Below are 13,286 nucleotides of genomic sequence, written 5' to 3'. Positions count from 1 at the left end.
TATTACTTTCCATTAAACATAGGGGGAATGAACCTCCATATAAGTGAAGCAGTATGCAAATACAAGATACCAACATTCTCATTTTTTACATGGATTTTCTCACATGCTGTTCAAGAATCTGATTTCAATGTTCTGAGATGTTAATGCTTTCTATAATTGTTTTAAAGCTGCCTGGATGTTATATTCTTATAGCAATAGACAATTAGAATAAGTAATTTTCTAGAGCTTTAGTTTTTCTGCAAAGACTATGAGGTTCATTCATGTAAATATATTTTACCTAGTATAAGGTAGGGTTTCCTGTCCTGTGGTTCAGGATTGCATGGTTTCCACAAGACCAATTTGCTGGTAATCACAGAAATTTTAAAAGACAAAAGGAAGGCTTCAAATTAACAAACCAAATTGTGACCTTGGCTGAATTACATTAGTTGCTAATGCCCATGGGATGCTGAAGGCTGATGCTGCTGGCATACTCTTTAGAATCTGAAGTTCCAAGCTGTTCTAGCATCTGAATAGTACTGCTCTAGATTTTCTAGGCATGTGATTACTACTACTTAATAGATGATATTTCATGTTTTTTCATCTTTTATACTTTTACCTAACTGCATCACATCAAGTTTCTTTGCCGACTGTATCCTCTTGTGCTGTGGAATTTAGCACGTTGTTTTGATGTAGAGGCATGAATCCCCTTTCCCACGTTAGCATGAATTGCCTCTAAGAACAGCTAGGGGGCTGTATTATTCCATTTTTAAAGCAACAAGACGTAAATCCAGGGATACAACTATTATCAGTCTGTTTTAACAACTTTTTCCTTACCAGTTTGGGCAAACATCAATGTCTATGCCTGTATATCAGTATTTAAAGTTTGATGGAATCATTTGTATAAGATACAGAGCTTACAAGTGGCTGCAGTTTTGTCCATATTGTCAAATCTTTAAGGGTAACTAGTATGTTGTGTTTTTTAACTACAATCTCTCTGAACTGCATTGTACCGTTTTAGTATTTATGTATCTATTCTACTGAAATCATAATCAGATCACATATTAGATATGAATTGACGGAGGAATTTTGCAGCTTTTTTTTCTTTTTTTTTTTTTCCTGCTTCCAGGTGGTCTGATACTACATAAACACAACCTCTGGTGAGGACAGGGAAACAAGAGTTTAGGAAAAACTCCTGGCCAAGAACAGCTGTGGGAATTCACTACCAGGTCTGATTAAAGTTGGGGGGGGGCTTTCTTTTCTTATACTTTTGCATCAATTAAGTCACTCAGTGATCTGGATTTCACTTCCACATGTTTTTTATTTGATTACCGTGTGAATGTTTTTGTTTTATGTTTTTCCTGATACTGAAAGCTCTAAACCCAAATAAATGACAGGTTCAGTAAAAACTCAATCTTGCTTTTGTGCTGCAAAAGCCCGTTCAAGGCTTCATAAGCCCCTCAAAATTGATTTTTGGAGCACTGTTATTTAATCTCTCCTTTACAAAACTTTAATGCCTTGAGCAAATCCTTCTTTCCTTATTCCCACCACTAGGCACTTTGACTTCATGGTAAGCAGATAAATGTAAGACAAAAAATGCAGTTCAGATTGTTCCCCCAGTCCCTAGTAATTCTCTAACTTGTCTATTCTCCCTTAGTCATTATTGAATAAAGCCTCCTGTGTAAACACTACTTTTTGTGCTCCCACCGCACACAGACGTTTTCCCATCAGTCGCTTGCTATCCCCCACCTGCTATATCTGACTCATTAGTTCAGCTTCAGCTTTGCTTCACCTATTCCTTCCCCAAAGAATTATATTTAAAGTTCATGACACTGTTCTTATTCTCAGCATACTTTCTCTTCACATAGCTACCGGGCCTGCAGATAGTACTGTGTAATGTTCCTCGGGCTCAGTGGCTCCAACTTCAATATTTTCTTGCAGGGTTCAGTCTTTAAAAGGAGGTCTATGGCAGAGATGAGAAAGGGAATCTGCAGGCTAACTGTGGCCCAGTCAATGTATTAATTGAACCTTCTTGTCAGTTTACTGTTACATTGTCATCTGAACTGCTGCCAGCCATAACAACCTAATGCAGTGCTCCAACACCGCAGCTTTTGCATGTGGGACTGGCTGCAAAACAATATCGACTGCATTTGAGTCAGTTCTTTTTGCACGTGACACCCTTCTGAGAGTTTGCTGTCAGCCGTTAATTTACATGCAAAGGAGGAGGCAGAAGGAAAACAAGTGAAACTGAATGCAGAAAAAATAGTATTCTAGCTTTGCACATCTTGTATGGCTGGCCTCAAGTACCATATGGCCCTGACTACAGGTGTAGTTTGATGCTGTTGCTATATTCAGGGTATTTGGATTCAGGCTGCAAGGTGACAGGAAGCTTAAAACTGCCCATAGTTAAGGGTTCACTTACCTCAACCTACTTTGAAAGAACAGTGTTTGAAGCACTGTTTTTTACAGAAGTTTTAGTATCAAATAACCCCTCTATCATCATTACTTTGTCTTTATTAAAAGTGTTCAATGAAAGAGTACCAGCTAATGTAGGTAACTAGAAAGAACCAAGTAACTAAAATTATGTAAAGACTGAAGTACTAGCAGTAAATGCTGGCAGAAAGTGGCTTGAAGTAGGTAGTACTGTCTTCCACATTATTTATATTGTAATGGCCTTTAAACAATAACTCAGAGGTGATCATGTTGTCATCTGTCTCCTAATGAAATGTTTGTCCCTACTGGCTGTACCTTATATATGTTATATTATATTAATTGTTCTGGAACTTTTTTATAAAACTCAATCAACAGAATAGAAAACCAGCTTAAATATCTTTAAAATGCTCACATTAAGGATTTCTGTATGGCTTATTTTTTTTTATTATTCATTTGGCTGAAGGGCCTTATGGTTTGAGCGATTGTCAGATGCAAATTGTAAGGTGGACCTTGGTTTGACTGAAATCAACAGCAAAGCATCCATTGACTTAATTTTACCTCAGAGGAGGTAAAAGGCAATTGGAATAGAATGTGCAAAGAGCAGAAGGATTATGACTCCAGCCACAGAGTGGCTTATGGGTTTTTGTCCGGTATCTTTTTAAATTCTTGAAAAAAATGAAAATTATTTGTAGCTACGATTTGCGGCAGAGCAAATAGTAATACAACATGGTACTTGAGAAAAGCTGCATACCTTGTGTGTAAATATGGCACCAGTCCAACATGCACGTGACTTCAGCTACCCAAAACCACAGCGATTCCTCTACAAAGAGAGTAAAGTACTTGTGTTGTCTCAGTGCTAGCTAGCAGGACATGGAAATTAGTTTAGTAATAAATGGAAAGGATAGCATCCTCAGATTAATTAAAAAATACTGGAAATAAGTTGACAAGATTTATAAATAATTCCATCTCTGAAAGAAAAAAAAGATAAATTGGCAATTTCTGCTGTGGAACAAATGTCCTTGTAATTTGCAAGAAGCTTTCTCACACCTGCAGTCCTGTTAAAGAGTGTGCAGGAGTTGGATATTCTGAGCAACTCTATGTAGCATGGACTTGCTTCTTGGATTTTTTTTTTTTTTTAAACACGGTTGCATTTTAAAACATTTTTGGATTAAGACATTTTAACCTTTTTTCACTTTGGGTGATAGTTTTCCAGAGATGAGTCAAAATACTGGCAAGAGGAGTGTTCAGTTACAATATTCAGAATTTTGGATGCATGCTTTCCAGCTGTCTCGTTATTTCTGAACTATCAGTAGCATTTTATTCAATTTTTAACACTTAAAACATGATTTTAGTTTCACTGTAATAGTAAACACCCCACAAAAGCTGTGTTTTATAACAGCAAAAGTAGCTATTAATGCAGAGATTTGCAATGTGTTGCTTTTATATGCCAAATAATACTCTGTGTGTGTATATATGTGTGTGTGTATATATACGTATTCAGGACATTAGTGTATGAATGGTTTTGTAAATAGTAGCCTGGATTTCAGTCTTACTTCCACTTGCCTTGCTCTGCTGTGAATGTCGTAGCTATTCCTGACATAGACTTGTAAATAACAGGAGAATAATGCTACCTGTGTATTAGACGTACAGATAACTTCTGTACAAAGCTTATCATGTGCCATAATGGTGTCAAAATTACCAGTGAAGAAGTAATGAAGCCACCAAGATGATGAAGGGGCTGGAGCACCACCCCTATGGGGACAGGCTGAGAGAATTGGGGTGGTTTAGCCTGGAGGAGAGGAGGCTCTGGGGAGACCTTATAGCAGCCTTCCAGTACTTAAAGGGGGACTACAGGAAAGATGGGGAGGGACTCCTTATCAGGGAGTGTAGTGATAGGACGAGGGGTGACGGTTTTAAACTGAAAGAGGGCAGATTTAGATTAAATATTAGGAAGGAGTTCTTCACTGTGAGGGTGGTGAGGCACTGGAACAGGTTGCCCAGAGAAGCTGTGGATGCCCCATCCCTGGCAGTGTCCAAGGCCAGGCTGGATGGGGCTTTGAGCAACTTGGTCTAGTGGAAGGTGTCTCTGCCCATGGCAAGGGGTTGGAACTAGATGATCTTTAAGGTCCCTTCCAACCCAAACCATTCTATTCTGTTCTATGATTAATCATCTCTCTATATCACCCAGTTTGATTTGTATTGAAGTGTTTGGAAGGCCAACTTGTTTCATTAAATACCAGCTACTTCAAAAGCTGAACCTGTCTTGAATCATCAGTGCCGTCACCAACCTAGCACCTTCTAATTATCTTGAAATACTCTAGAAATCTGGTTGTTGTCTTTGTTTCTCCAATTATCTCCTTGTACATGCAGCAGGTAATAGATTTTGTGACCATATAATAGTATATGCCCCTTCATACGAAACAACCAAAACACAAACAGTTGTGACTTAATTAGTTGCAACTTAACATCACTATTACTACTTCATGGAGAGAACCAGTACTCTGGACAGGTTATTTTTTGTTTTGGGGTTGGTTTTTTTTTTTTTTGATAGATATACAAATCTGTCTGTTAAGAAAAAGTGGCAGGAGGGGAAAACAAAACAAAAAATAAAGCTTCCACTTGGGTTCTGTGAGTATTGTATTCTCTGTATATCCTGGCATATGCTAAGCTTTTAAAGGTTTCTGAAGTACCTTACAACAGTTTAGCTCCATCTGCCATCCAGTTTTTGCTGTAAAAGTGGCCAGCCTGATCATCTTCCATCTCATGAGGTGAGGCAAACTCCTTTAGGCAAAATTTATTGTGAGGCGAAGCAAATTCCTTAAGTCAAATGGGCCAAATAGCTTGTTGACAAAATTGCCAAGTAAAGTACACACTGACTTTTTTTATTTAAAAAAATCCCAACATTTGGTTGCAGCTAAAACATAAAACCACCTGAATCAAATTTTCTGCGTATGAAAACAAGGAAATCTGGAAACTGACGCTATTTTAGGCTAATTGCATTTTGTTGGGTTTCGGGGGAGCGCTACATAGTAGCAACTGTGGGAAAACCACTAAATAGTTCTCTGTTTGAACCATCTGTCACGAATACGGGACATATGTTCGCTTTGTTTATTCAGGAGCCAAGTGGAAGCCGATACACTCAGCTCGGCCCCGGCCGACCGCTGGCCCGCGCCGAGCACCGTGGGGATGCACCGCCCGCGGCTCCCGCCTCCCCCGGCCGGCCGAGGGCAGCCTGCGCCGGCCGGCGCTTCCTCCGCAGGCGCGGGGCCTGCCCCCGCGAGGGGACGGACGGGCGGCAGGGGGAGGCCGTGGCCGCCGAGCCCCCGCGGAGGGCGAGGGCGGCCGGGAAGCCGGGCCGTCCCCAGCGGGAGCGGGCAGCGGCGCCCGCCCCGCCGCAGCTCGGTTCAGTTGGCGGCGGCTTCCGCTCGGAATCGCTCCGGGGCGCCCCTGGGGCGCCGTGCCCGGCGTGCTCCCGGAGCCGCGGCCGCTCCGCTCCGGTCGGCGGAACCGGAGCAACCGCCCCCGCCGGGGCTCCGCGCCTCCCGCCGAGCCCCCCCCGTTCAGTCCCAATTTCCCCTGCCAAACTTTCCCAGCGGCTGCCGGCAGCGCGGCACCTGCCCCCGCCGCGCCCCGACCCGGCGGCGGAGGCGGCGAGCGCACCGCGCAAGCTACGCGCCCCCCCCGCCCCGCGCACCGTGCACCGTTTCCCCCGCCCCGGCGCAAACGAATAAATAAAGTTGCGGACCGGGGCGGGGGGGGGGGTGTGTGTGGAAAGAGGCGAATTGCCCCGGCGAGGTGCTCGGGCAGCCCCGGGGAGCCGCAGCCAGGGGCTGCAAGTGGCTGCGGCGCTGTCAGCGGCTCGCCCCGGCTGCGGGGCCGGGGGCGGGCGGGCGCCGCGGATCTCGTGTCGTTCCGTCCCCCCCGCCCACCCCCCCGTGTGTGCTCTCGGTCCCTCCCTGGGAACAGGCGCTGCCCACCCAAGGAGGCGACCGGCGCTCCTGCCCCGCTCCCGCTCGCTCACTCGCACACGCATCTACCCGTGCGTGCGCCTCTCTCGCTCCCTCACTGAAGTCAGTGCTTGTGTTTTCAGGTTGCTCAGACCTGAAATCTAAAGGAAAAAGCTGAGCGTTTGCGTCGCTGCTCCTGCCGCTGGTGGTGGTAGCGGTGAAGAGGAGAGAGGTTTGTTGTTTTTTTTTTTTTCCCTTGAATTCAATGGATCTGAACTTGGAGTCTTTGGACCTCGGCGGTTTTGGAATATCTACATGCTGATCCTCTTTGTTGTGGCACATCAGCTCGTTTGGGGAAACCATCCGAAGACAGCAAGATGTTTCTCGTTATCTTGTATTTCGCTTTGCCCTTAGTGGGTAAGTTGCTGGCGTCTGATTTCTGTCTGTACATCGCTTCATAAAGCAAAGCGTAGGGTTTATGGGGTCGGATGCCTGACAGTTGTCAGTCTATTGTTTAGGCAAAACAGTGAAGTTCCCAGTAGTTTTTATGGCTCTGCCTCACATCAGTTAGCCCGGTCTACATTTAAAGCTCTGGGAGATTACAGACTTAGATACTTGCCTATGTAACCTCTTGTTAAATTGGGTTCTCGCAAGTTACAGGGAAACTTTTCATTTTACTAAAATAAGGCTGCGTGGGGAGAGTGGGGGGGTGACAAGAGCCAGCTGAAGGATTACATCTTCACCTGAACCTGGCAGCCTGCCCGACTGCCAGTGGTTTGCAGCCCAAACTGGTTTCCTTTCCACAGGAGATGTTTGCGTTTCTATCTGCGTGTGTCTGAGGGAGCATGACAGGGGGCACGGTGGAGAGGAGAGAGTTAATGTAATTTGCTTTGTTCTCCTGCAAAAGCATCATACGTGGAGAGAAATGGAGGGGGGGGAGTCATAAATTCTACCTTTATACATGTAGAATAAGCAAAAATGTGTACAGCCTTTAAAAAGTGACTGACGCAAAAAGAGGCCAATATCAATCAGTGAGGATACTTATCGCTCTGAGCGGGTTGTTCGTGGATGTAATTGAAATTACAGCAAAGCTCTTCTGGAAAGTGAGGCCGAATATTTAACCCCTCAGTTAAACACTCGAATGGAAAGGTTATTTGTTTCCCCAAAGTGGATCTAAGGAATAATGAGTGCTTGTTTTGTCAGGCACATTAACCCCTGTGGGTTTTCTTTCCTTTTTGTGTTTTCTCATAAATCAGCCAGCAGGCTTAAAACATACTGTTTCCTTGGACTCCCACAAAAGTGGATCTAAGACCATGAAAACCCCGTGTGCTTTTTCCTAAGGTGTAGCGTGAAGCCCAGAGGTTTGCAAGGTGCTGCCCGTGGGGCTGGCTGCATGTGCTGCGTGAGGAGGTGCCTTGTGCTTCCCAGATGCCTGCCTTGGAGCCCTGGTTAAATCAGCCTCATCCCTCAACGAGAGTTTGTTGGTTTGTGTCTCCTCTCTCTAGATGTACTTTTGTCCGCAGAAGTAAGCGGGCTGCCTGGAGGGGACCGCCTCGACTGCGTGAAAGCCAGCGATCAGTGTCTCAAGGAGCAGAGCTGTAGTACTAAATACAGGACACTGAGGCAGTGTGTAGCCGGCAAAGAGAGCAACTTCAGCCGGACGACAGGCCTGGAGGCAAAGGACGAATGCAAAAGCGCCATGGAAGCTCTCAAGCAGAAATCTCTGTACAACTGCCGCTGTAAGAGGGGCATGAAGAAGGAGAAAAACTGCCTGCGCATTTACTGGAGCATGTACCAGAGCTTACAGGGTACGTTGCAAAACGCAGAAATGTTACACTCCCCTAGTGCAGTGTGTGATTTTGCAGCCCCTCGCATCCGCAGCTAGCTACCGCCACTGAGGCTAAACCGAGGGTCTGACCCCGTAATTCACATTGTGCTCTTCAGCTGCAAACTGAGGACCTTTCATCCGACTCAAGAACAGCTGCTGCTCCGTCTCCTGTTGTTGGGAAATCCACAATGAGGGTTTCCTCCAGGGGACCCAGCTGACCTTTCTAAACCAGAGTCAAAAGATAAGGGCACTAGCAAGTGCAAGAGCTACAAAAACAATCATTTGGAGACATTTTCCTAACAATATTTAAACTCCTTAATTAGAACTCACCTAACAAGATCACAGGACACTGGAACTAGTTTCTTAGCTCTTTGCTGAAAGTTAATGTATTATGAAGAGGAGCATTGTTTTGAGGAAAAGTTTTTTCTTTCCTTTCCTGTATTTACTAGCAATATTCCATGGGCATGCTGAGGCAGAAAAAAAAAAAGTTTGTGCTCTCTAGAGTGTGTAGAAGTGCCAGTTAGAAGGGATGTGACAGTGATTGACTCAGGACTTCTGTTCTTGATGTCACTGGCAAATTTCCCGTAGTCTACTGAGAGCAGTCAGGTTCTTAGATGAGATATATAATTTTTAGCCCTGTTTTGCTCTGGCCCTGGAGTTGAAGATGCAATCTTTCACTTCAGTATGGTCCCCATTTAACTCTTTTCTGTAGCTGCTTCTGCAAAAAGGGAAGTCATCCCTTTCTGTTCATTTATCCAGGCATCAACTGGAACGTTTTAATGAGAATATATATTTTTGTTCTAACTTTCATAATAAATTACACTACTCTTGGACATTTTCTGCATCATAAAAAGTTTCCCTTCCAGCAGCATCTTGTTAGGAGTGTTTTATTCCAAAGATGCTAGTTTTTAGCTGTTACCTGTGCTGCTCCTCTAAAACAGAGCTCTTTTGTTAGGGTGAATGAAAAGGAACATCCTTGCTACAGCTTGTCTCCTGCTGCATGAGATGGGACAGTTCCTGTGATGTCACAGGCTGTCTTTGCAAATTATGACCTCATCCATGGAGGAAGGAGAGAAAAGAACTAGTGACAGGGATAAACAACTAGCTTCTTTCAGGTGTTTTTATAGGTAATGCTTTGAGGAGAAATAGCCAAATAAACAGATTAAAGGGGAGTACCTTTTGCTGTTACAGAATGACTTCATTTCAGAGTAAAAGTAAACAACAAAATCTTATCCTGAATTCTCATATAAGAAAAAAATCCAAATATTTTTTGTCTTTAGGAAATGACTTGCTTGAAGATTCCCCTTATGAGCCAGTTAACAGCAGACTATCAGACATATTCAGGCTAGCACCAATTGTATCAGGTAAGCAGACTTAAAATTCTTTAACTGAAACATGATTACAATCTGCTGCTTTGTAGTTGAATTATGGAACTTTAAAGCAATACTCTCTTAAATAAAAAGAAATGATAATGGCTTTCTGGATTTAGGAAGTTCATGATATAGTTGCACCAAAGAAAATACTAATTGGTTTTGAAATAATAACTAAAACTGAAAGAGTGCTTGGCAGGATGGCAATTTGTATTCTTTTTGAGTCATTCTTGACAATAAATGCTAAATTTTCCTGTAGGTGGCAATCTGATTCCCTACGTTCCTAATTTACAAATCAGTTCCTTTTTGGGAATGTGGTCAGTGCAAGTTACCTCCCATTGACATTAAAGAAGATCAGAAGCTAAATCTTTCAAATGTTTGCATAAGGGAATGCTTTATAGTTTCATACATTTTTGTTTAAAAAAGAAATTTCAGAGTTAAGGCTTGTATTCTTTTCTGGAACTGCTACCTGTTTAAAGAGCCTATTCACAACTTCTTTCTTTTTCTGGTTTTTCTCTAAACATTTTTTGTTGCTGTGTGGCTGTCTTTCAGAACTTGTTTGTAGTAATTTGAATATGTTGCTAGGTAATTAAACCTGTTTGTTTTTTATCAGCCTAAATTATACTCATTTTGGATCATATTTATTGAAACAATGGTTTTGGGGCACTCACAGGGGTTACAGGTTGGAATTAATTTTCTTTTTCGGAGTTTCAGAAAGTCTTATGAGGATGCAGTCTGTATTCAGGACCTTTATTTGTTGAGTTACATAAAAAATTGAATATGCACAGTGTAATGTGTAAGTCTGACAGTGTTGAAGATGTAGTTAACTGACATGCTATGGATAAGCATTAGTAGATGGCTCTTTAAAAGAATGAAGAAAAGACCAGAGAGAGTGGCTTGACCAATTTTCAGAAGTACTTACACTTTTTAGGACCCTAAGTCTCATTAAAAGCCAGGGGGACTTAGGTTGTGAAGTATTTAATGGTACAGATTTTCAAAGGCATATAGACATATCAAATGTAGGTAACTGCCCATTGGGATTTTCAGAAAGGACTAAGTGATTTAAATAGGTGTTAGATGCCCATGCAGTTTTAAAAATTCTAAGTGCTTAATGCATCTCTAGGTATCTTAATGCCTTTGAAAATCAGCCGTTTAGTCACTTTTCAAATTGAGACTTCAGATCCAGATCACATACATCTTTTGAAAGCATTATCCTAGTTTGGCGAGCAAGTCTGTTGGAGAAATAATAGAGAACAAAGATTAATTTCTGAAGAATCTTTATTTATTTTATTTTTTATTCATTAAAAACCTCAACTTAATACAAAACCAAGACAGAATCAATGCAGAAGGGTTCCAGGCCATTTTCTTAAAGTTTATGGTCAGCCTGCTGAGGGCCAAATTCTAACCTACCTCAGCAGTTTTATGATCTCCATAGAAATACCCTATGTACACTCTGCCTTTCTGTTATTTTTTAGATTCCCCATTTACTTGCAAAGTAATTATCTTAAAAATGTAATAATTTTTTTTCTACCTGTTCTGTGCAACAATTAAATAAGACATAGTTGCCAGCAAGTGATGTCCATCCTACCACAGTCACTGAAGATGCTGGTGGACTGGTTAGGACTCATTCTGTGTTATAGTGCACCCCAAATTGCTGTTCACTTTGTCAAAATTTTCAGGTTTACAAGGACTGGAGGCCTAGATTCATAGGGAGCAACAAACAGAAGTTGTAATACAGTGGAAAAACACCAGTATTTGAAAGAATTGTTATCTGAAAGAAAAGATTAGGAAAGGCATTTTTCTTATTGTCATGGTTACTACTGCGTGTTACATTCTTTAAAGCTGCCTAGTCTTACAGATTTTTTGCAGGGCTCTGCAAATACCCCAAACAGCAGAACTTGGTAAGATTTTTATATCTTGATTAAAACAAAACAAAAAAACCCCTGTACAAGCAGTGTTGGCAGGGGCTTCAGAACTGGTGTTCTGCTAATGTGGTCACTGTGTTTATAGATGTTGCTGCAGTATTCACTCTCATTAAAGTTACTTGGGTGTAATTAAAAGCAGTGATTAACCCTTTCATCTCACAAAGGCCATTCTGTTGTACTGTGTGACTTGGTATATATCAAGTGTTATGCTTTTGCCATCCTTTTTATTTATTTTTGAGACAGTATAGAAAATCACAACAGTCGTCTTTCGTGGTACGTAAAAGGGGAAAACATTGGCTAAGATGACTGTTTTGTGTGTTACATAAGTCTTTTGTAGCATACATAAGTCTAAGAAATGGAGGACAGTTTTTAAAAGCAGTTAAAGTTGATCTATTTCTGTACTGAAAGATGTTCAAAATTGCGTCCCCTATGGAAACAGGATGCCACTTTCTCATTAATTCTTCAAGCATCAATATGTTGATTGAAAACAAAAATCAGGAATATATTGCTAAACCTGTTACTAAGTTTGTAGTTTCTCTTCAGTTCCCGTTATGTTAGTGGAACAAGTGATGCAGTTGTGTTACTAAAGTGAAGCTTTTTTTTATAGTTTTAAGTGGTCTGTATTATACTGGGACTAGTGGTATAGTTAGCCTAGAACTAGAAGGACAAGCTAAGTGTTCTATATAAAACTTAAAACAATGTCCAACAACACAGAAAAGAAAAATCTAAACACACAAAATTATTTATTGTAGTACTAGCTGTTAAGCCCAGGATATCATATATTTAGATACTAACAAGCATGAATTTTGCATTTGAATCACTACTGTATTTGCCAGGAAAGTGTAATTTATATACATAAATATATTTATATATATAAAAAATTGATAGCTAAGACAGGAATGTGTGTTCATAGTTTGATTTACTTGTGGTGGCGTATCCTGAGTATTCAAGGATCTGATCTTCTTTCCTTTCCATCTACACTTTAAGTTCATAATTCAGCTCCTTCTATAAAGTCAGTCCTCTGACACCTCACGTGGCCACATCCAGGACTATGAGTCTTCCCAGTTGAAGGACAGGGCTGTCTTGTTTTTTGTTTTGGGCATGTCTTGGTCTGAATTTTCTTTAGAACTACTATGTCTGATGTGGTGCTTCTGCCTCAAGGGTGTGAATTTCTTGCTGGTAGGCAGCTCTTCAAATTACTGAAGACTTGTGTGTGTGTGTGTTTCAGAGAGTAACAGATTTGGGTTAGTTATTATGATGTAAAGATTTTGCTTAAACAGACATTTTTCCTTAAACCTTAACAACTTCTGAGAGGTGAAAACATTTTAAGGCCATTGAGTTCTGTCACAACTACAGTAAATGCAAAATCTGTTGACTGGATTTCAGAGGTGAGTTTCATACCAAATTAAGGATAGGTGCTTGAATTAGTCACTTTTTTAAAGCTATCTACAGCTTTTTACTACCTGGGGAACAGTTTGCCTCTTGAATTTGTATTGTATTTGACATTGAGCCTTGCGACTGGAAGATATCTTATTATTGTGGTATCAACTGATACAATATAGTGGTCATCTCTGTGGCATGTTATAAGAAAATATCCTGCATAAAAACTGTAGCTGCACATACCTGTAGAAATACTTACAAAATAAATGTTTCTGAAATGTCTCATTCATTTCAACACAAAATGGAAAGCCACTAAAGCTGAATAAAATGTGTTAAGCCATGTCTGTGAAGTCGTGTAAATAGAATACTTGATGTTAAAAAGAATTGACTATTTAGATCAATGTGTTTTGGACAACATAACGCTCTC

The 13,286-nt window shown here is 41.3% G+C and overlaps 1 protein-coding gene across 1 annotated transcript in view; it reads left to right on the top strand.

The window, feature by feature from the left end:
- Positions 1–6,353: 6,353 nt before the first annotated feature.
- GFRA1 (GDNF family receptor alpha 1) overlaps positions 6,354–13,286 on the top strand; it is a 152,135-nt gene continuing 145,202 nt past the window's right edge. Inside the window, exons 1-3 of the mRNA XM_052799707.1 lie at positions 6,354–6,773; positions 7,862–8,164; positions 9,465–9,548. Coding sequence (XP_052655667.1) covers positions 6,734–6,773; positions 7,862–8,164; positions 9,465–9,548 — 427 coding nt within the window. The 5' untranslated portion in view covers positions 6,354–6,733. The remainder of the gene's footprint in view (positions 6,774–7,861; positions 8,165–9,464; positions 9,549–13,286) is intronic.

Source organism: Harpia harpyja, chromosome 10, assembly GCF_026419915.1.
Source record: "Harpia harpyja isolate bHarHar1 chromosome 10, bHarHar1 primary haplotype, whole genome shotgun sequence".
In the NCBI taxonomy this organism is placed as follows: Eukaryota; Metazoa; Chordata; class Aves; order Accipitriformes; family Accipitridae; genus Harpia; species Harpia harpyja.
The sequence above is the reverse complement of the archived record's forward strand: the minus strand, read 5'-3'. Positions and strand labels throughout refer to the sequence as shown.